This window comes from Brachycentrus maculatus, unplaced genomic scaffold (genome assembly GCF_059751285.1).
Source record: "Brachycentrus maculatus isolate JH-2025_06_01 unplaced genomic scaffold, ASM5975128v1 h1tg000114l, whole genome shotgun sequence".
Taxonomy (NCBI): Eukaryota; Metazoa; Arthropoda; class Insecta; order Trichoptera; family Brachycentridae; genus Brachycentrus; species Brachycentrus maculatus.
Genome location: NW_028280867.1, coordinates 448,233 through 472,239, shown reverse-complemented (window position 1 = coordinate 472,239; position 24,007 = coordinate 448,233). Strand labels below are relative to the sequence as shown.

Here is a 24,007-nt window from a genome sequence, read left to right as displayed (position 1 = left end):
ATCCCAGAAAAAGCGACATATTTTTAACTTAATATTTACCCGCTACAGGGCAGAAAGTGTTGTTTTTGCATTTTGAAGAAAAGGTATTGTTTAATTTTTTTTTTTAAATACTTAATATTTTTTAAATGGAGAAAAAACCTTCAGGTTTTACCTAAAAAGATCTGTTGCACAGTATAAAGTTCATTAAGTGGCTTGATATTTATTTTCAATACATTGTATTATATTTTTAAACTTTAAAAACGTTCTCCTGAGAAATCAATTTTTTTGATTTATGACGTTATTTTATATATAACGTTGTTGAAAGAAGTGAGCGATATATGCAGTATCAGGGCTAGACAACAGTTTAAGGTTTTAGCAATGATTTCATACACATTTCAAATACAATTGTACCGACATTATATAAATTTGAGGCAATTGGAAAAAATGAGTCAATTAAAAACCTCACGACAATATACACATATATTTTTTTTAGGAAAATATTGTCTTCTGTTCAATTCCATATCCATTAAAATTTTATAAAAGAAAAGATAACTATAGTTTTTTCCACGTATGTATTTTATTTATGGGATTGAGGCAAGATCAGATACTTCTAGAACAAAATCTCAACTTGGAACCTCCGAGATGAAGACTCTCCGATCCATAACCGGAAACACATTCCGAGACCGAGTAAGAAATACCGACATCCGGAGCATGTGTAAGACGGAGAATATCGTGAGGTGGGGACGACAACGAAGGCGATACTGGAATGATCATGTAAACAGAATGTCAGAAGACAGACTTCCACGTATCGCCCTTCAAGGAATCCCTGAAGGACGCAGACCCCCAGGCAGACCTCCGAAAAGATGGAAAGACAGCTGGGAGTCAACATCCCAAGAGCTACAAGCGGAGGCACAAACAGATCCTTAGGATCTAGAAAAAGAAGAAGAAGAAAATATTTTGTTTGACCAGTGACCAGATTTTGTCATTACCGACATCATCAGACTGATCGGTAATGACGAAACCCGACGACAGATCAAAAAAAATATATGTGGGAAAAACTACATTATTTTACTGTATAAAATGCAGTTCCGTCAAAAAAAAAACGTAAAATTTTGTACAAAACTTCGTTGAACATACAATACAAAACTTACGACAGCGCATGTTATATGACTTCAAAAAATTAAAGCAAAATGGATTTTCAATAATGAGTAGGCCTTCTCTGGAGGCTACAGAGTCAAGCCGGCAAAACGGTAGGTGTCACGGTGACCGGACGCCCCTCCTTATTCCCTCTACCCTCTTTCTGGCCAGATGCTAGGTCCCAAGGAATGTTCCGACACCCATAATACATATGCTAACACATCCACCAGATTGCAAACGCCGGAATGCTCGGATAGGTGTCTGTCGATCATGTTGACTATCCAGTGTCCCGACCCACCTTCAGTCTGGCTCATTGCCCCGCCAGCCCAAAGAGTCAAGCCAGCCAGACGCTAGGTTAGTTAGGTCAAGCCCTAGAATCTTAGATAGGTACTCGTGTCAGCCAATGACGAATACGACATGTCATCACATCTACATTGTCCAGATCTTCCTCAGGCCTCTCGCTCTATCACCTCCTTGGACAAAAGAGTCAAACCGACCAGATGCTAGGTGTCACAGTGCCCGGACCACCCTCCTTCCCTCTAGCCTCCTCTTTAGACTGTTGTTTCTGTCGGGTCAAGCCAGCAGGACGGTAGTTGTCACAGATGCCGGACGCCCTCCTTCACTCTGCCCTGCAGAGTCACGCCGGCAGGACGGTAGTTGTCACAGATGCCGGACGCCCTCCTTCACTCTAGCCTTCTCTTTAGACTGTTGTTTCTGTCGGGTCAAGCTAGCAAGACGGTAGTTGTCACAGATGCCGGACGCCCTCCTTCACTCTAGCCTCCTCTTTAGACTGTTGTTTCTGTCGGGTCAAGCTAGCAAGACGGTAGTTGTCACAGATGCCGGACGCCCTCCTTCACTCTAGCCTCCTCTTTAGACTGTTGTTTCTGTCAGGTCAAGCTAGCAAGACGGTAGTTGTCACAGATGCCGGACGCCCTCCTTCACTCTAGCCTCCTCTTTAGACTGTTGTTTCTGTCGGGTCAAGCTAGCAAGACGGTAGTTGTCACAGATGCCGGACGCCCTCCATCACTCTGCCCCGCAGAGTCACGCCGGCAGGACGGTAGTTGTCACGCTACCCGGACCCTCGGCCTGCTCGCGGGCCCTGGCCTCGCGCGCCTCGCGCTCCTCGCGCGCGGCGCGCATGAGCAGCGGCCGGAAGCGCTGGAAGAAGACGCGCGCGCGGTGGTCGCGCCGCAGCACCCAGTCCAGGCAGACGGAAGTGTCGCGCACGCGCTGGCGGAAGCGCTCCGCGTCGCGCGCGCAGCGCTCCCACGGCCCGATGCGCGCCTGGCGGTACGCGTGCGCCCACGCGATGATCTTGTGCACCTTGGGGGCGGCAGACTCGAACTGGACCTGGAAACAAAACACTTATATTAAAAAATCGCATAAACTTTTCTATCCAAAATAATCACACATTTAAAGGTGTACAACATGCAACAGAGGACTTAAATTAGATTACTTTAAATTGTGTCAGGTTGTGATTTTGTGGTTAGTGTCGCAGACTCTTGAATCAGAGTTTGTGGGTTCGAGCCCACTCTACCACAATTTGATACCTATTTCTAATAATGAGCTGCTTAGACTCACAGAAATAGTATAAAATTTAAGTATTTTTGTAAATAATAAAAACACAAATAATTCAATTTTTATTTTAAAAAAAAAAAAGAAAACTCATTCAAACCATGTATGATCAATCTCATGTACATATCGCTCACTCTTTCCAACAACGTCATATATCAAAAATCGTCTTCAGTTGTGCATGTTTTCGGAATGCCCAGAAAATGTACTATATCCCAGCAAAAGCAGCATATTTTTAACATAATATTTACCCGCTACAGGGCAGAAAGTGTTGTTTTTGCATTTAAAAAAAAAAGTATTTTTTTTATATATTTTTTTAATTATACTATTTTTTTTCAAATGGAGAAAAAACCTTCAGGTTTTACCTAAAAAGATCTGTTGCACAGTAAAAAGTTCGGTAAGTGGCTGTATATTTATTTTTAATACATTGTATTATATTTTCAAACTTTACAAAGGATCTCCTGAAAAATCAAGTTTTTTTTATTTATGACGTTCTTGAAAGGAGTGAGCAATATATCTATTGTACATATAAAATATTTTCTCTGTGAAAAAACGCGCGTTCCCAAAGTGCTATAAAATTCATTTTAAACGCCTACATAAAATATGCGACGCAGCACGCTCGCGTCTGTTAAAAATAGGAGCATCGTCATCCGATGAAGAGGTATATCCGAATTAATATCGCGAATCCTCAAGTCTCTGAATGGGAGCGGACACCGCGGGCAGATCCCACGCGTGACGTCACCGGGGGCGCGATTACAGACGCGTCCGCTTTATTAAGAGAGATACAATCTGCTGATGCAGGATTTCGTTCAAATTGGACGTTTTATTTGTGATCAAACTATAGATTTATCAAATATCTATCCATCTATTAGCTTTGTCAAATTGGACGCTATATGAATCGAATCGGCAGTTAAACAAATCAAATTGGACGTTTAACAAATGAGCTTGGACGTTTTATAAAACAAATTAGAGGTTTCTCAGAACGAATTGGACGCTTTTACTAATAAAATTGGACATCTAACAAATCGATTTGGACAAGTTCCACGGTTTACAAACCAAATCGGACGTTTGACAAATCATGATCCACGGTTTACATATTGTTTACACGAATTGGATGTTTAACAAATCAGACTGAACAATTAACAAATCAAAATGGACGTTTAACAAATCAGACTGAACGTTTAAAAAATCAAACTGAACGTTTTACAAATCAGACTGAACGATTAACAAATTAAATTGGACGTTTAACAAATCAGACTGAACGTTTAAAAAAATTAAATTGGACGTTTCACAAATCAGATTGAACGTTTAACAAATCAAAATGGACGTTTAACAAATCAAAATGGACGTTTAACAAATCAAAATGGACGTTTAACAAATCAGACTGAACGATTAACATATCAAAATCGACGTTTAACAAATCAGACTGCGTTTAACAAAAAAAATTGGACGTTTAACAAATCCAATTAGACGTATAACAAATCAGTTTGGACGTTTAACAAATCAAATTAAAAGAATCGTCTGAAAATGATGCGAGCGCGTCCGCACAGTCGCGCTCGCGTGACGTCAGCCCTGACGTCACGCGCGCTTCCATACAAGTATCGAGAGTGCTGCATACCTGAGCCGTATTACGTCACGATCACTCGAATGGTTTCCCAATGCGTCACCCGCGTTTGTTTACCATCGAAATTCGACAACACCGCGAGGAAAATCGCTGATATTCTAGAATCGTGACATAAATGGCAATCATCTGGACAGGGGAGGGACCTACATTACTCGTGACATATGCATGTTAGGTTAGGTCGGCAACTGCAGAGCATAGCGTCATCATACAGTACATAGCCTATATCTGTACGTGATTAGTAAAGGTACAGAGGCATGTATGACTAGATGTATGGATGTTAGCGAGGCTAGGAGTGCGCGTCAGGACAGAAGAGTTTGGCGTTCCATCCTCTCTGCCTACCCCTGCGGCGAAGCGGCGTGATTGTTAGTCAGTTAGTTTTACAAAAAAAAGTATGAATGAATAATCTGCGAGTGTGAAAAAAAATTAAGTTTAAAAAATATAATAAAATGTATTAAAAATATATTTGAAGCCAATTATTGAACTTTTTACTGTGCAACAGATCTTTTTAGGTTAAACCTGAATGTTTTTTCTCCATTTGAAAAATATATAGTACAGAAAGATAAAACAGAACGAATGTCGTTGAAACAGAATCTCCTAAGGAATATGTAAAATAGGGGGACATATCGCTCATGAAAAATATAATAGAATTAAAAATAAATATAAAGCCACTTGTCGGACTTTTTACTGTGCAACAGATCTTTTTAGGTAAAACCTGAATGTTTTTTCTCCATTTGAAAAATATATAGTATATTTAAAAAAATAATTAAACAATACCTTTTCTTCAAAATGCAAAAACAACACTTTCTGCCCTGTGGCGGGTAAATATTAATTTTAAAATATGCCGCTTTTGCTGGGATATAGTACATTTTCTGGGCATTCCGTAAACATGCACAACTGAAAATTGACGATTTTCGTTATATGACGTTGTTGAAAGGAGTGAGCGATATACGGACAAACCGACAGTCGAGGGTTAACACGTTTAACCTTCTGCCTGACGAGTGAGAGAAATAAGGGCATCGCTGCAACAGAGGCCGGTAGCTACAATAAAATAGGGTCAATGTTCGCGACACGTTTCAAATTAATATGTGTAACATTTCGAAACAAAAGGACAGTAAAGCCTCGATATAACGGACTAATTAAAGGGGTTTCGGTTAAAGCCAAAAGTCCGTTTTATAAAAATTATTCTTCCAACCCTTATGCGCTCCCCTATGGTGCACAGGGCACTGCATCATATAAACGCATTTTTATCTTGATTGTTAACACGTGAAGGAAAGGTGAACAGCACTCCGCTTCAGGTACCAGTCCAGGGTAATATTGAATAAATATTAGAGTGAAAAAATCACTCAATTGTGTTAACGATCAAGATACTGCACGTATATGATGCAGTGCCCTATGCACCATTGGGTGCGAATTAAGCTTTGAAGAAGAAGAAATTGTGTAGTATTTTAGTTCGCAGAATTCCAGGTGTGTCTAAATAATTATTCACAAATCTGGGTTTTTTCCATTTAGGAATAATTTTAAGTTTTTTTTTGACATCTCAACATAGATGAAGAAGAATGTGGAAGTATTATTAGTATTAACAAGGCTCATGACTTGTCATAGATTGGTTAAGTGATCACTTTGCCAAGTATTTTAGTGTGGAATTTTACGAAAATGGCGCTATTTTAATGATTAGTGATTAATGTATCTGCTTTATAGAGCTGTAAAAGTAGTAGTGTGGATTCGTTTCTGTGACGTCATTCGTTACCAACTTACGAAAACAACGTTTTTACGAAGGCGAATTTTGCAAAAGAACATGATGAATGAAAATATTGATTATATCGGCTGTTATAAACACTTCACGAGTCTTACACAATCCTTTATAGGTTGAGTATGTTAAATGTTTTGTCCGCCTCCGTAGTGCAATGGTCAGCACGCTCGGCTACCGTTCTGTAGGTCCCGGGTTCGATTCCCAGGGGGGGTAAAATAAATATATGTGATTTTTTCACAGTTATATTTAATCAATATTACCCTGGACTGGTACCTGAAGCGGAGGGCTGATCACCTTTCCTTCGTGCGTAAACGATCAAGATAACACTGCGTTTATATGACGCAGTGCCCTATGCACCATTGGGGTGCGGATAAGGGTTTTATTAAAAAAATATATTATTACGTTAAATTAGATATTCCTCCCGAGTGATACAGCAGGTAATAACCTATAAAATTGGAACGCAGTAATGTATCGTATACAGTTAGCTAGAGGCTAGACCAGTGATTCCCAAAGTGGTCTATATCGACCCCCAAGGGTCTATGACAACTCGCAAGGGGCCTATGTTTTAATTTGAATTTAAAATATAAATGTATAAAACCTAACATGTCGCTCACTCCTTTCAAGAACGTCATAAATCAAAATACTTGATTTTTCAGGAGAACGTTTTTAAAGTTTAAAAATATAACACAATGTATTAAAAATAAATATCAAGCCACTTATTGAACTTTTTACTGTGCTACAGATCTTTTTAGGTAAAACCTGAAGGTTTTTCCTCCATTTGAAAAAAATTGTAAATTGAAAAAAAAATAATTAAACACCTTTTCTTCCAAATGCAAAAACCACACTTTCTGCCCTGTAGCGGGTAAATATTAAGTTAAAAATATGCCTCTTTCGCTGGGATATAGTTCATCTTCTGGGCATTTCAAAAACATGCACAACTGAAAATTGTTGATTTTTGATTTATGACGTTCTTGAAAGGAGTGAGCGATGTGTGGTTCAAAGTGAGTAACACTACATATACCGGCTGTCAAAAATACATTTGAAGTTAATGAATTTGATAAAAATCAATATCAGGTAATGCAAGGGGTCTACGAGATAAAAGAGTTTGGGAACCTCTGGGCAATGAAAGAGTCATTATTTCACTGATTTTCGTCAGCGTATTACACACACCAAGCCAGCATCACACGTGGTACAACATGATCGCTTAGCTCGTCACAAAGGAAAACTAGCTCTAATAACAAATAGGAAATCCACACAGGAAAATGTACCCTCAAGGGCATTGCATCGAATAATCATAAATTTCATAATCGCTTGCACATATTCGTCTTTATTTACATCGTTATTGGTCGAATGGTGTAAAAATACGTGTGGAATACATATTCTTCTTCATCTTTGATGATATGTCAAAAAAAATTTAAATAATTCCTGTAATTGGAGATAATTCAGATTTTGTGAAAAAGTATTTGGACACGCTCAAAATGTTGTAAATAAATTGTCTGGTCAAATTATGGCGTTTCTCATGTGTGTGATTTTAATCCAGGATTCGGACCTTACATACTAATATAAGAGTTTCTGCTTAATAAAAAGCTTCTTTACATCTCACCAAAAGATGTCTCTAGTGAAGTTCTAGTGATTCAAGAACAAGGTTTCTAAATTGGTTCATATAAACAGAACTTCCAAGAATTTGAGTAGTGTGGTTGTCAATAATGGGTAGAATTGGTGAATGTTACACGTGTATAAAGTGATCACTTAAACCAGCCTATGACGGTCGTCAGCCCCGTAAATGCCCAGACTTCCATATTCTTCTTTCTCTTTGATGAGATGTCAAATAAAATTTGAAAAAATAAAAAAATAAAGAATTTAACATACAAAGAATGTAAAAATGCATAAGTTAGCAATAGCAGTATGAAAGTAGACTGAATGCAGTCGGAATGCGTTCTCTCAGTGCGGCAAAAAGATGTACGATAGACGTTCTAAGGCCTAATAACATAATCTTTGTGCACTTTTTAATTATTGTTTCGGAATCACCTTTTTGGTAAGACATGTTAAAATGATTAAGGAAACAATTGTTTTTATACCACTCGAGTTTATTAATGACAACTAGTTTCGGAAGCTAAACATCCATCGTCAGGTCTGAATAATAACTGTTATTATTCAGACCTGACGATGGAAGTTTAGCTTCCGAAACGAGTAGTCATCAATAAACTCAAGTGGTATAAAACCAAGTGTCTCCTTAATCATTTTAAGTTAATACTTCACAAATCTAAAATTAAAATACTCTATTTTTTTAACTAATAACGTAAAACCCCATGGCCAGTTTCGATTTACGGATTTTTTAAATTTATGTATTAATTTTAAATCAACAAACAGATTTTTTGAGTCTACTAAGTTGTATTTTATTAAGAAAAAAAATAAAAAAAATTATATGGTGACAATTAGTGAGAATCGTCACAATATAATTTTTTTATATTATTTTTTGACATTTCATCAAAGATGAAGAAGAATATGGAAGTCTGGGCATTTACGGGGCTTACGACCGTCATAGGCTGGTTTAAGTGATCACTTTACACACGTGTAACATTCACCAATTCTACCCATTATTGACAACCACACTACTCAAATTCTTGGAAGTTCTATATATATGAACCAATTTAGAAACTTTGTTCTTGAATCACTAGAACTTCACTAGAGACATCTATTGGTGAGATGTAAAGAAGATTTTGTGAACAAGTATTTGGACACACTCAAAATGTTGTAAATATAATTTTTTTATATGTTTTTGTAAAATACAACTTTTTCAAACCCTCATCCGCACCCCAATGGTGCATAGGGCACTGCATCATATAAACGCAGTGTTATCTTGATCGTAAGCACACGATAGAAAGGTGATCAGCCCTCCGCTTCAAGTACCAGTCCAGTATAATATTGAATAAATATTAGAGAGAAAAAATCACTTATATTTATTTGACTGGGAATCGAACCCGGGACCGCCAGAACGGTAGCCGAGCGTGCTGACCATTACACTACGGAGGCGGACAAAAAATTCAACTTAGTAGACTCAAAAAATCTGTTTGATTTTAAATTAAAAACATAAATTAAAATGGAGTTCTACAAATTAAACGCCAAATCAATAAATAAATGATTTTTTAATGACGAAAACTTTGCATTTTCAGCTATATATTGTTTTTCAAAATGCATTAAACAACACTTTCTGCCCTGTAGCGGGTAAATATTAAGTTAAAAATATGCCGCTTTTGCTGGGATATAGTACATTTTCTAAGCATTCCGAAAACATGCACAACTCAAAATTGACGATTTTTGATTTATGACGTTCTTGAAAGGAGTGAGTGATATATGAACAAGTACAATATTTAGATACACAAAATTCATACTTTTATTCGTAAAAGTACATAAACACATTCATATAACAATAATTGCAATAAAACATGGAGTTTTAGATAAGACTTTATCCTGCTCAATAAAAAGCTTATTTTCATCTCATCTGGGATATAGTACATTTTCTAGGCATTCCGAAAACATGCACAACTGAAAATTGACGATTTTTGATATATGACGTTCTTGAAAGGAATGAGCGACATATCAATTTATAATGATATCTATCTAAATTCTTGTAGTTTTTTGCATGTTATCACCGTTTTATCTACAGTAGAGAAGAAGAAAAAAACTATCTTTTAATTAGCACGTAATATCATATTAATGATAATCATGGGTGACAATCGATGTGAACGGAATCACGTACATCGCGCAAACATGAGTTCCATCTCAATTAGGAAATGTTTTTTTACAACATTTTGAGTGTGTCCAAATACTTGTTCACAAATCTGGATTATATCCAATTATAGGAGTTGTTTTTCATATTGTTTTTTGACATCTCATCAAAGATGAAGAAGAATATAAGTGTTTCTGCTCAATAAAAAGCTTCTTTTCAACTCACCAAAAGATGTCTCTAGTGAAGTTCTAGTGATTCAAGAAGAATGTTTCAAAATTGGTTCATATAAGTATATATAGAACTTCAAGAATTTGAGTAATGTGGTCGTCAATAATGGGTAGAATTGGTGAATGTTACACGTGTTTAAAGTGATAACTTAAACCAGCCTATGACGGTCGTCAGCCCCGTAAATGCCCAGACTTCCATATCCTTCCTCATCTTTGATGAGATGTCCAAAAATAAAAGGAAATGTTTTAGCTATCTGCGGACACTATCACGAAATAAAAGTTGGGTGGCGCTCGACTGCGAATCTGGCGTCGCGGGTTCGATCCCCACCAAGTGCAAAATTAATTCAAGAAAGATTTGTTTGCGATGTGTTTTTCACATTTACCTTAAAAAATGAAGCATTTTCTGCTTCGCATTTGATATTTAGTTCATGGTATTCCTTACTATCCTACCTGCAGACAGTTAATTAATAATTAGTCGCATGGAGTCGAAGCAATATTGTCTAAAAATATAAGCGTTTTCTGCTTCGCATTTGATATTAAGTTCATGTTATTTCTTTCATATATATGATAAAATCAATAAAGCACTTTAATAATAAGCAAGTTGTATTATCTTATATATTTAATAAATAATATATATTTATATATTTGTAAGCAGTTATGTATTTTCTTCGTGCGAGTAAGGGTTAGGGGCTTTGTGGGTTATACCTTTTCTTTTAAATGTAGATATGTATATGTATAGTCTATACCAGGGATTGGCAACGTGTGGTTCGCGAGCCACATGTGGCTGTAACCTTTCTCTTGTAAAAAATATAAAGATTGAAAATAAAACAACCTTTGAAAAACCACACTAGTTTCAAACACTTTCATGTTTAATACCGCTCATTTGGTGCAACAATGTCGTAATTACACTTTTAGAAATATTACAGGAGATGTGTCATTCAGACGTTGTAGCAACAAAAATGGTGCCATTTTACTCAATGGATCTTTGTCAGACGGGAGGAATATCTAATTTAACATACTCAACCTATAAAGGATTGTATTAGACTCGTGAAGTGTTAATAACAGCCGATATAATTAATTTTTTCAGTCATCATTTTCTTTTGGAAAATTCCCCTTAGAAAAAACGTTATTTTCGTAAGTTGGCAATGAATAACGCCACAGACACGATGGAGTTATTTAACATTGGTAACATTGCTAAATTATTGGCGGCTCTATTTGTTGATGTCTATGATGCCACTCGCGTTTACCTCTTTTGGTCCACTAGGTTTGTTTCGGCCAAAATCTGTGTATTTTTTGGAATAATTTAAGTATTAAAATAGTATTCATAAATGTACGCGAGAAGAACAAGGAGACACAGTTCACCGACTTTTATTTTGTTTATAATATTGTCCCCACCACATGTAACTCCTTTAAAATCGTATATAAGGGGTGGAGGATAAATTTTTGTGTGCTCAGATAAGATTAAAATTCAAACGTATATACGTCGCACTCGCTCTGTTTCTATTGATGTCGCTTTGTTCTTCTCGCCTTAATAAGTTTTGTGATTTTCAATATATTTGTGTCCCTATGTTCTTGTAACTTTGTGATTTTTTTTATAAATAAACAATTGTCTTCGTTTGCGCGTTTCCGTCTTCCTCATCACAAGTGTTCCAGTATCGTTAGCAGTAACAAGGTTGCCGACCCCTGGTCTGTACGAATGTAGAGCCAACACATCCACAGCTAGTATTATTATCACTCTGTCTCGTATCGCATGGCAACTGGACGGTAAACAATCGCCTCTGCCGCGGTCACATCTATAGTCAGAGAGCAGGCGTCGGCGTCTGCCGACAGCTGTTGCTATCAATAAATACATATGCTCCAACCTCGCAGCGATACATCATACGCCGAGTTTATATGTCCGCGATTTCTGGTAATTTTCCTACGCCATCGACGTCCAAACGTCGCGGATACTAAATATTGCTCACTCCATTCAACAACGTCAATTTTCAGTTGTGCATGTTTTCGATATGCCCAGAAAATCTACTATATCCCAGCAAAGCGGCATATTTCAAACATAATATTTACCTTCTACGGGGCAGAAAGTGTTGTTTTTGCATTTTGAAGAAAAGGTATTGTTTAATTTTTATTTTTTCAATATACTTACTAAATATTTTTCAAATGGGGAAAAAACATTCAGGTTTTACCTAAAAAGATCTGTTGCACATTAAAAAGTTCAATTAGTGGCTTGATATTACATTTAATTATACATGTAATAATTTAATAAATATAATACATTTAATTATATTTTCAAACTTTAAAAACGATCTCCTGAAAAATTAAGTTTCTTTTATATATGACGTTGTTGAATGGAGTGAGCGATATATCTACCATATTTCGTCTCTCTAAGGTAAATAGATTATTAATTTACAACATTACAGGAATTATTTTTCATAAATAATAGTTTCTGCTCAATTAAAAGCTTAATTTCATCTCACCAATAGATGATATCTCTAGCAAAGTTCTAGTGATTCAAGGACAAGGTTTCTTAATTGGTTCATATATATAGAACTTCCAAGAATTTGACTGGTGTGGTTGTCAATAATGGGTAGAATTAGTGAATGTTACACGTGTGTAAAGTGATCACTTAAACCAGCCTATGACGGTCGTCAGCTTCGTAAATGCCCAGACTTCCATATTCTTCTTCATCTTTGATGAGATGTCCAAAATAAGATGAAGAAGAATATGGAAGCTTGGACATTTGCTCAATAATGAGCAAATGCTACTCTTACCATTATGTTATCTCACCGCTAATGCTACTGGCCCGACTATACTCCAAAACCTGTTGGTCAATCACGCGATAACAACGTGTGCGATAGTGGTCAGCACTAAACAATAACAGGCTATTTTTACAGAGAGACTGGAAACGCGATATATGATGTAAAAGACGGAATCTAATCGTATCAGGTCAAATCGACCAAAATCGGAGGTAATTCTCTTCTCTGTTTATAACGTAATAAGGACAGCAATGGAATCTAATCATATCAGGTCAAATCGACCAAATTCGGAGGTAGTTCTCTTCACTGCTTATAACGTAATAAAGACAGCAATGGAATCTAATCGTATCAGGTCAAATCGACCAAAATTGGAGGTAATTATCTTCACTACTTATAACGTAATATAGTCAGGAATAGAATCAATTCATATCAGGTCATATCAACCAAATTCGGAGGTAGTTTTCTTCACTGCTTATAACGTAATAAAGACAGCAATGGAATCTAATCATATCAGGTCAAATCGACCAAAATTGGAGGTAATTATCTTCACTACTTATAACGTAATATAGTCAGGAATGGAATCAATTCATATCAGGTCATATCAACCAAATTCGGAGGTAGTTTTCTTCACTGCTTATAACGTAATAAAGACAGCAATGGAATCAATTCATATCAGGTCAAATCGACCAAAATTGGAGGTAATTATCTTCACTGCTTATAACGTAATATAGTAAGGAATGGAATCAATTCATATCAGGTCATATCAACCAAATTCGGAGGTAGTTCTCTTCACTGATTATAACGTAATAAAGACAGCAATGGAATCTAATCATATCAGGTCAAATTGACCAAATTAGGAGGTATTTATCTTCACTGTTTATAATGTAATAAAAACAGCAATGGAATCTAATCATATTAGGTCATATCAACCGAATTCGGAGGTACTTCTCTTCACTGTTTATAGTGTAATAAAGTCAGCAATGGAATCAAATCGTATCAGGTCAAATCGACCAAATTATTATTTAATTTGACATTTTTTAAAAAATGCAAGAAATGTAGCGATACTCGGTGACGAGTGAAAGAGATTAGCGTAGGAGGTGATAAGTTATTTATAACAGCGGACGCTTTGTATACATAAAGTGTATGTGGTCTATTTTTGTTTAAGCATTAGTACCCCAACACTACACCTGTATATCACCTATAGATGTACAAAGGCGGTTCCAAAAGATTTCAACCGGATAGTTATAAACAACAAAAAGGTGTAGTTTGTACATTAAAACCATTGTTAACTTTGTGGTATGGTTATAAAACACTCTCCATCAAACTATTAAAGTGGTATGACACAAAGTTAACGATGAATGATAAGAAGAGTGTCAAAAAGATGTTTTAAACCAGTAAGCACACAAAAGCGGTTTCAAACCAGGTAGTTTTAAACTATAAAAACGGTTTTAAACCAGATTGTTTCAAACAAAAAAACGGTTTATAACAAGTTGGATATAAACAACAAAAAATGAGTTTAAACCAGTTAGATTTGAACAACATAAAATGAGATTAAACCAGTTATTTTTCCACAACAATATTTTTTTAAACCAGTTAGATTTAAACAACAAGAAATGGTCGTAATCTGGTTAGATTCAAACAACAAAAATGGTTTTAAACCAGTTATAATAGAACAACAAAAAATGAGTTTAAACGTGTTAGTTTTAAATAACTAAAAACGGGTTTAAAACAACGAAAAACCATTTCATACCAGTAGTTTGAAGCAACAAAAATTATCTTATTCTAGCATGTTTCAAATAACAAAAAATCGTTTCAAACAATTTAGTTTTAAACAACAAAAAACGGTATTAAACAATTTTTACCCAAAACGTTTGAGCCCTACTTATTTTTAATTACCTAACGTCAAAGTGATTCTGAAATCTAGCTACGGCTTATGCAACACCGCTTATCAAGTTCCTACTTAGACTCCAACTTTTCAAGATTTTAGATACGTTGGCCCGAAGCATTATTTTTTTAATGCGTAAAGAATACAATATACACAAATTTCGATATTTCAAACATTGGCAGAAAAAGTTATGCAAAAAAATCACAATACAACAGACACTATTCTTGTTCAAATCTGCGAGGAAACAACGGAGGTATGAAGGATGAAAGTATTCACATTTAGATGGCGCTAAAAAACAAACAATTCGTGACGTCATTACACATCTCAAACTTTAAGACTCGACGCTGATTGACTTAGATTCTATGGTCCATGTACCGCGAGAATATTATTATTAACTATTAACACACTAAGAAAGGGAAAGGTATTTCTACCCGTTCGGTCGATGGATGCTTAAGGACGGGAAGGGTATTTTTACCTTCTGCGCCGGCCTCATTTCAAAATCAGAAAAAGAAGGAATTATCCAATGATTTTTTATATGAATATTATGTACCAATCTCTTTGTTAAGGTCTTAACTATATCGTAGTTGTACAGGAGAAAGTGACCAACTAACAAAACGTAAAATGTTCATCAGGAGGGCCACTCAAGTCACTTTTGCTTGGCAAGAAAATAAACATCAATGCAGTTAGTCATTTTTACCAAGTCAATATATTATACTTCCAAGTTTAAAATCCTTTGGGATGTTTTCAGGGTAATATTAAGCTAGTGAGATATCAAATTGTCAATGATCACGTTTTTGTAAGAAATGCTCTTGGTCACTTTCTCCTGTGTGACGCAATTATATGTAATTATACGCAATATATGTGTACAATCATCAGATCTCGTTGCCAGCGGTCGTAGAGAGAATAGAACGCCACATCAATGTGTCTTTGAGAATAATCTTCGCCTCTTCCACATTCGTGCATCTCCTCATACACACATGCCCGCCGATTATTCCAACCTCTGACCTGACCACGCCCCAGTATTCGAAATACTAGATAATACCAAGTTGATTCATGTAAATAATAGATTTTTAAGTACAAAAAAAACATTTTATGCTACTACTACTACTACTACCATCACGCCGTTTCCCCGCAGGGGTAGGCAGAGAGGATGGAACGCCACACTCTTCTGTCCTGACATACACTCCTGGCCTCCTTCACATCCATACGTATAGTCATACATGCCCTCCGATTACGCAGACTTTTGACACCGACAGATTTTAGGTTCTGATTGATCTGATCGTGCCAAGTCTTTTTTTTGTATATTAATACAAAAAAAGATCCCACAAAGGCATGGCCTGTGTGTGGGTATACATTATATTTTAGGTCATAGTAAAGGACACTGGCAAGAATACAATAAATATCAAAAATATAATTAGATTCAAAGTGCTAATATAAAGTACAAATATTTGATTTTAACGGAAAACTAAAAATCAAAAAGGATGAAATTGAAAAAAGTTAACAAATAAATATGCTATCTGAGTTTTAATGTTTAAAAGAAGAAGATACTTGGATCTGTTTTTTTTTTTAAATAAATAATTTAAGCAAAATTTTTCATCGAAACAAATTTAGATTAATTTCAATCAAATAGTATTTTTTTAAACCCTTGTCCGCACCCCAGTGGTGCATAGGGCACTGCGTCATATAACGCAGTGTTATCTTGATCGTTTACACACGAAGGAAAGGTGATCTGCCCTCCGCTTCACGTACCAGTCCAGGGTAATATTGAATAAATATTACAGTTAAAAAAATCACTTATATTTATTTGACCCCCCCCCCCCCTGGGAATCGAACCCGGGACCTCCGGAATGAGAACCTCTATTTTTTTAATCGATGATTTATTTTCCAAGTCTGTTTGGAATGTAGATACCCCCCGTTTGCCTAGTGACGCTGCAGCGATAGCGATAAAAGGTTAATGTAAACAATAATATTTGCATTCGCTTCCAATGTTTCCATAACAGAGCTTATCTGAAGCATCTATAGTCGGGTTCAGCGAGATAAGTCATTGTATGTAAACATGTTGCAACGTCACTCGTTGCTATCTATCTAGGAAATGCCCACTGGTGTCGTCAACATTATTAACCCTTAGCACTCGAGTGCCGCCACAGAGGCGGCATGTGTTTTTTCAGACTACTCGAGTGACGCTGTCATGCCGCCTCTATGGCGGCATAGCTGCTGCACTATGCCGCCATAGAGGCGGCATGAATGTTTTGCCACACTAAAGTGCCACTGCTATGAGACCATAGAGGCGGCATTCATAGTATGCCTTACAACTCGAGTCACGCATCAATGCCGCCATAGAGACGGCATACATATTTTGGATTCTATTCGAGTGCCACTACTATGCCGCCACAGAGGCGGCATAGTAGTGGCCAGTATTTGCCATACTAATCGAGTCCCGCCATAGAGGCGGCATACATGGTTTGCCATACTACCCGAGTGCCACTACTATGCCGCTATAGAGATGGCATGCATTGTTTACGTACTAAAGAGTGCTGCTGTTATGCCGCCATATAGGCGGCATGCATGGTATGTCTTAATACTAGAGTGCCGCCGCTATGGCGCCAAGAAGAAAATTTCTTAGTATTCGATATTTTTAACATATTACAAACAGTATTTTTTTACGCCTGCGGACCGCTGGCGACGGGATTTGATATATACATTTAATTAAGACCTTAACAAAGATATTGTTATATAATATTCATATAAAAACATTAAATAATTCTTTCTTTTCTGCCTTTGAAATGAGTCCGGCGCAGAAGGTAAAAATACCCTTCCCGCCCTTAAGCATCGATCCACCCAACAGGTAGAAATACCTTTCCCGTCCAAAGTGTGTTAATATTTACATTGGTTGTTTACTTATTGCACATACCACAAAACTTTCAGTGCAAAGGGTCAACATAGCAATATCACAATGTAAGCAGATAAGTGCTATCGTTAGCACTAATAGTTATATCAGAATATTCCAGGATCCATGATTGAGTTGTCAGTATTACATTTAGTCATTCAATCTCTATTTATATATATGAATGTGACCTTTGACATGTTACGGTATTCCATTCAGACATCAAGTCTCTATATATATGACATATTACGGTATTCCATTCAGAAATCAAGTCTCTATATATGACATCTTACGGTATTCCATTCAGAAATCAAGTCTCTATATATGACATGTTACGGTATTCCGTTCAGACATCAAGTCTCTATATATGACATGTTACGGTATTCCATTCAGACATCAAGTCTCTATTTTTGACATGTTACGGTATTCCATTCAGACATCAAGTCTCTATATATGACATGTTACGGTATTCCCTTCAGACATGAAGTCTCTATATATGACATGTTACGGTATTCCATTCAGACATCAAGTCTCTATATATAACATGTTTCGGTATTCCATTCAGACATCAAGTCTCTATTTTTGACATGTTACGGTATTCCATTCAGACATCAAGTCTCTATATATGACTGTTACGGTATTCCCTTCAGACATGAAGTCTCTATATATGACATGTTACGGTATTCCATTCAGACATCATGTCTCTATATATGACATGTTACGGTATTCCATTCAGACATCAAGTCTCTATATATGGCATGTTACGGTATTCCATTCAGACATCAAGTCTCTATATATGACATGTTACGGTATTCCATTCAGACATCAAGTCTCTATATATGACATGTTACGGTATTCCATTCAGACATCAAGTCTCTATATATGAACACGACCTTCAACATATATGTTGATAATCAATTCAGACATATTATAAATAATTGCTTTTATTTATATCATTTTTGTGTGTCCGAATACTTGTTCACAAATCTGTTTTATCTCTGCTTGAATTTTAAAAAATCCAAAATGTAAAAATTATTAAAATCACGTTTTCAGGCGGGCCCCAAGTATGTAAATATAATCCAGTATTCTGACCTTGCATACAAATAAAAAAAGTCTCTGCTTAATACAAGCTTTCCTCGATCCAACATAGACGGCTGTAGTGAACTCACATGTACTGTGTTCAGAGATTGATAAATATATCTAAGAATTCCGAAAATTTTAGTAGCATGGTCGTCAATTATAATTAAGAGAATAACAGATTCGGGAAATAGTTTCCTAATGGGACCTTTTTCAGCATTGTTTTTCATCTAGCAGCATGAAGGAGAAGGATGAAAGCAGAGTGAATGCAGTTGAAATGCGCTCCCTCAGACGAGTGTGTGGAAAATCATTGTACGACAGAATTAAAAACGAAGATATAAGAAAGGAATGTAGGGCTGAACAAGGAATAATTGGAAAGATTAGGAAGCGTGCTCTAAGATGGTATGGACATGCGGAGCGAATGGATAGTGAGAGAATGACTAAGAAAATATATGTGGCGAATGTGAGCAGGAAAACAGAACGAGGACGGCCGAAAAAGCATAAGTTTTATAACATAAATGTGAAATTGTTTAATTGGCTTTTTTTTTAACGTAACTATTTTTTGTCAATGTAATGTAATGTTTATTATTGTTACGTAACTATTGTTTATTATTTAATTTTTTTTATATATGTAAGCTGTACAATTCCCGAATAAATAAAAATAAAAAGACTTGGCACGATCAGATCAATCAGAACCTAAAATCTGGTGGTGTCAAAAGTCTGCGTAATCAGAGGGCATGTATGACTAGATGCAAGGATGTGAAGGAGGCGAAGAGTGTTTGTCAGGACGGAAGAGTGTGGCGTTTCATCCTTTCTACCTACCCCTGCGGTGATACGGTGTGATTATAATAGTAGTAGTAGTTTAACATTTATGTCAAAAAAAAATACTTTGACAATAATTTAATTTGGCATTTTATTTCTTTTAAATTTAACGTGTTTATACGCACTCTTGAATCCATTATACAAAACATATATATTTAAAATCCTTGGCCCATTTACCGCTTAATACATTAAGGCAATAAATAAGTCTCAAAACGACAAACCCAATATCATTATCCTTCCGACGTTTTAAAAATTCATTCGACGCTGTGACAACTTTTCAAATAGAAAAAAATAATAAAAACACAATACGTGTGGTAAAAATAAACCATAGCAGAACGCTGCATTGAGAATTTCTAGTGTAAACACAGAACAGAACTTCAACCGTATTGTTTGCATTCGTACATCAACAAACATCACTGCTTTTTAGCATATTCTTATATAACAATGAAAAAAAAACAATGCAGAAAAGAAAAGAAAGACATGTGAATCGAAAGAGTTATAGATTTTAAAAAAAATAAATATCGCTTAAAGTTATAATAAAAACATATTATTAGAAACAGGTATCAATTTGTGGTAGACTGGGTTCGAACCCAGAAGCTCTGACTCAAGACGCTTGACCACGGAACCACAACCCGACACATTGAAAATCATATTTTCAATGCGGCCTATTCTCTCTGTTTAATTAATTTATTAGCAAGTTAAAATAATGAATATTACCTTTTTTTCGCGACGTTGCGCCATTGTCCTCGGGGAATATCTCCGCTTGAGGCAACTGGGAAGGACTCTTTCCTTATCACTCGCGGCATTCTCCGGGCTTTGATCTTCATTGGAGACGTTATCGCACTCGTCCTTGTACCCCGAGGATTCGGTCAATGCGTCTTCGTCGTCGCTCCGGCTGCCCGATGAAAAGGAATCCGAATCGGAGTAGACTTCATCGTTGCCGTAGCACTCGGCGCCGCTTTCGTCCGTCTCGAAATGAATCACAAAAGAGTCTTCGGATTCGCACTCAGAGGGCGATCTCATGCGCGGCCTCGCGGCGAGAGGCGCGGCGTCCTCTTCTTCGCTCTTCGACTGGTCTTTGGCGTCGGAGAACACGATGATGAAGGAGTCTTCGCTGTCGCATTCCGAAGCCTGCTTGCGGAAACGACCTTTGACTTCGTCGAAACCGATACAGTCGTCAGATTCGGCGCTAGAAGCCAGCGGAAGAGAATTACTACAGCCCCTACAATTCGGAGACAGTTGGAGACTTGAAATGAATGAAACACACTTGCTCAGTCTAGACTCGTCCGATTTCAAGCCCCCTTCTTGCGTTTTGGATCTCTTGGCGGCCTTCTTCTGCCGTCTGGATTTCTTGGAACGTTTGTCTTTCTTAGTTTCGGGAGGCGTAAAGTAAATTGGGGTTTTATCGTCTCTGGCCATGTCGAGACATTCGCTTGTCTTCTTCTTCCGTTCCTTGCGCCGCTTGCTGCGGTCGCGTCTCTTTGGAGACACCTTCTCCCTGGGCGGTGACGGCCTGCCGGGAGTGCTGGCAACACTTGGCGGAGATGCGGCACACGCGACGTTCACATCTGACACGATTAGTTTACAATTGTCACTTTCCAACTTCTCGGCTTCCCTAACTTTGTCCAAGTTAATATTTTCAACTTTGTCCAGACTAATATTTTCAACTTTGTCCAGACTAGTATTTTCAACTTTGTCCAGGCTATTTTCAACTTTGTCCAGGCTAATATTTTCAACATTCTTTTGTCTAATATTTTCAACATTTTCCGAGTTAACGATTTCAGCTTTGTTTGGGCTAATATTTTCAACTTTCTTTTTTCTAATACTTTCAACATTGTCCGATTCAATCATTTCAACTTTATTCAGTTTAATATTTTCAACATTGTCCGGGCTAATATTTTCAATTTTGTCCAGACTGATGTATTCAATTTTGTTTAGGCTAATATCTTCAACTTTTTCCAGGTTAGCTATTTCAAATGTATCCGGGCGTGTATTTTCAACTTCTGAGCTAATTGCTTCAACTTGGAAAGGGATAATATTTTCAACCTTTTCCGGTCTAATAATTTCAATTTTATCTTGCCCGATAATCTCAACCTTCCTTTCACTAGGCGCCTTGATATCAAATTCAACGCCGGTGACATCTTTAGTATTTCCTTCAGTGCCAGAAGGATCGAGGGTTGTATTCTTAGTTTTGGACTTGCCGAGCAATTTTTTTATTCTAGCCATCTTCTCTTCGCAGGTAGAAACGTAGTCAACGTTCTCTTCCGCGGGCTTTTCGCTGGTGCTTTTGCCTTGCTCCTGGACAGACCGTTGCTGACGCACCGATTGAAGGAATCTGCTGGTTCGAGGCTTATTCGTAGACTCCATGCCGGTATCGCTTGGTTTATCATCAGGCTTAGAAATGAAATCGCTGATGTCTTGCTGAGAATTCGGCCAACGGAAAGGTGTTGGATTCATGCACGGACTAAAATCGACTTCGTCCTTGCTAGTTTCTGAACGATTTGTAATTTCCGCACTATTTGGATCGATTGTCGATCCGGAAACAGGACCGATCACAGTGTTGTCAACTAAAAACTGATTTTGTCTGCAGATTTTGTCGTCGGAATAGCTTTCTGGGCGTTCGCTATTAAACTGAACGTTATCTGTCCGACCGGGATGATTTTGGCACGACTCCAAAAGATGTTTTTTATTGACAGTGCCGTTTGAATGTATTACATCCGTTCCACCTATATGCCCGCTTGAATTATAGCCAGAGTCCGAAACAATATCACCGTCGGACTTGCTCTTGGCTATGGTTGAGGATTTTGTAGTCTGGGTCCAATCGGATGAGTTTTCTCTAGAATCCTCCTGCGACCTCGATCTTGGGATGAAATTACTGACGAAATTTGTTAAAAATCTATGCATGGCGTTGAAAGGGTTAGCCATAAAGTCTCTGTACGTGTTTTGTTGGGTGTTTTCTTCTTCTAAGGTGTCAAACATTTCGTGAAATGCAGAGTTCTGCAAAGGGGGAAGAGTTTCTGCGATGATGGGAGTTACGGGGGCTTTTGCAAACTCTTGGGACCCGTATATACTGAACACTTTTTCCGAGACGATAGGAGCGTTCCCAAACATGCTGTTCAATCCTGTTAAAGGGTCGGAAGACATCTTGCTGCCGATAATATTTTCTTTGAATTTAAACATTTCACTGTGATCGTTGGAAAATGAGTTATGCGCACTGGTTCCGTAATAGCGAGGGGCTTGAGCCCTGTGACGTTTGAAAATTCTGTACTCCATTGTGATAACTGTTTTTTTTTTTTGGCTAAACTAGTCTATATTTACACTCGCACAGATATCAGGTCATCGTGGCTTCGGCTTCCTCACGAACCCTGAAATGTTCTCCACAAATCATTCGGCCGGATAATGCTGCGACAGTCTTTCAAATCCAAGGTCGAAATTTTGATAAAACACTTCTTACGAAATCTTCCAGCTGCGATGTTGCTACAATTTTTCGAGTTTTCCGAACTACCGCGAGCGGCGTGATACTTTTTGAAATTCACTTTCGACACTTTGATCAATTTATATTCACTATCGATACGTTTTTCGCAAAGATACTCCATTATTTTGATGATTGGCGTGAGAATAATAATTTTCCTAGTTTCTTCTTTCAGCCATTTTGGGATAATGTCAACTTGTTTACGTTAATAGGGTTGCCATAATAACGCAAATATTTCCCACCACAAAATATTTTATTTAGGTATGCTTTTAGCCTCCTGTAAACGAGCGTTATAGTTGATATTTTTAGCTTTCGGATTTCCGATTTGATTTTTGTTTCAATTTTGAAAAACTGCACTCGCTCAGGAAATATATAGCGTTTTAAGTATTTCACGTGCTATTTTATTTTCAAATCTGCTTATTTGAATAAAAAATACTGCAATCATTACATACAAAACAAAATTAAATGGTGTGGGGTTTTGGTCCCGTGGCTTCTGTTGCGAAGTTTTGAGTCAGAGTTTCTAGGTTCGAATCCGCTCTACCCCAATTTGATACCTATTTCTTATAATGAGCCGCTCAGGCTCACAGAAAAGCATGAAATTTTAATATTTTTGTAAATAAATAAAAATATAAAATGAGTTTACCAAGACAACACTTTTAGCATTTTAATAGAAAAGACAAGTGGGTCATTTTAAAGATTAAGATGAATTTAATTTTCCTTCTGAGTTGTGATAGTTTTTTTATTCGTAATTCAGAAATCGGTAAACGCCTGTATGCTAGCGAGCTTAATCACTAAACCGCAAGCGCATTTTTGACAATGGCAACACTTGTTCACGTGAGTCAAATATCACGCAGATAATGAAAATGCCGTGCAACCGATGATTAATTTGTTGTTTTCCTAGAATAATGATTTGGGAAACGATGACGGTGAAAGCTATAAGAAGATCATGAAGTATCCACATATTGTAATAGGAATATTCCCAGATTTTAATAAAACATATTGCACGGTATTATTTACTTTTAGAACATTTATTGCATCAGCCAATTTTAGTTTAAATTACAGCCTGTAGATGTCAGTTGCATCAGTAACTAATTA

At 36.9% G+C, this 24,007-nt stretch overlaps 1 protein-coding gene across 3 annotated transcripts; it reads right to left on the bottom strand.

Moving 5' to 3' along the window:
• Nucleotides 1-70: 70 nt before the first annotated feature.
• Nucleotides 71-23,105, bottom strand: PPP1R15 (Protein phosphatase 1 regulatory subunit 15). 3 transcript variants are annotated; one of them, XR_015837452.1, is made up of 3 exons: nucleotides 20,158-23,105; nucleotides 1,804-2,466; nucleotides 71-1,740 (listed from the first exon to the last, which is right to left on the bottom strand). XR_015837452.1 is itself a non-coding variant. In XM_088259185.1 (2 exons), exons 1-2 carry the CDS (start codon nucleotides 22,711-22,713, stop codon nucleotides 2,158-2,160), a joined length of 2,865 nt encoding a protein of 954 aa, XP_088115311.1. In that variant the 5' UTR covers nucleotides 22,714-23,105; the 3' UTR covers nucleotides 71-2,157. The 3 variants fall into 3 exon arrangements, 1 of the variants encoding a protein (XP_088115311.1); XR_015837453.1 differs by having other exon boundaries at nucleotides 1,974-2,466; XM_088259185.1 differs by having other exon boundaries at nucleotides 71-2,466.
• Between the last annotated feature and the right edge of the window lie 902 nt (nucleotides 23,106-24,007).

Coding starts and splice junctions, on each gene's coding strand:
- PPP1R15 (XM_088259185.1), bottom strand. CDS start 22,713: ATGGAGTACAGAATTTTCAAACGTCACAGGGCTCAAGCCCCTCGCTAT. Junction 2,467..20,157: donor CGCAACGTCGCGAAAAAAAG/GTAATATTCATT, acceptor TTTTGTTTCCAG/GTCCAGTTCGAGTCTGCCGC.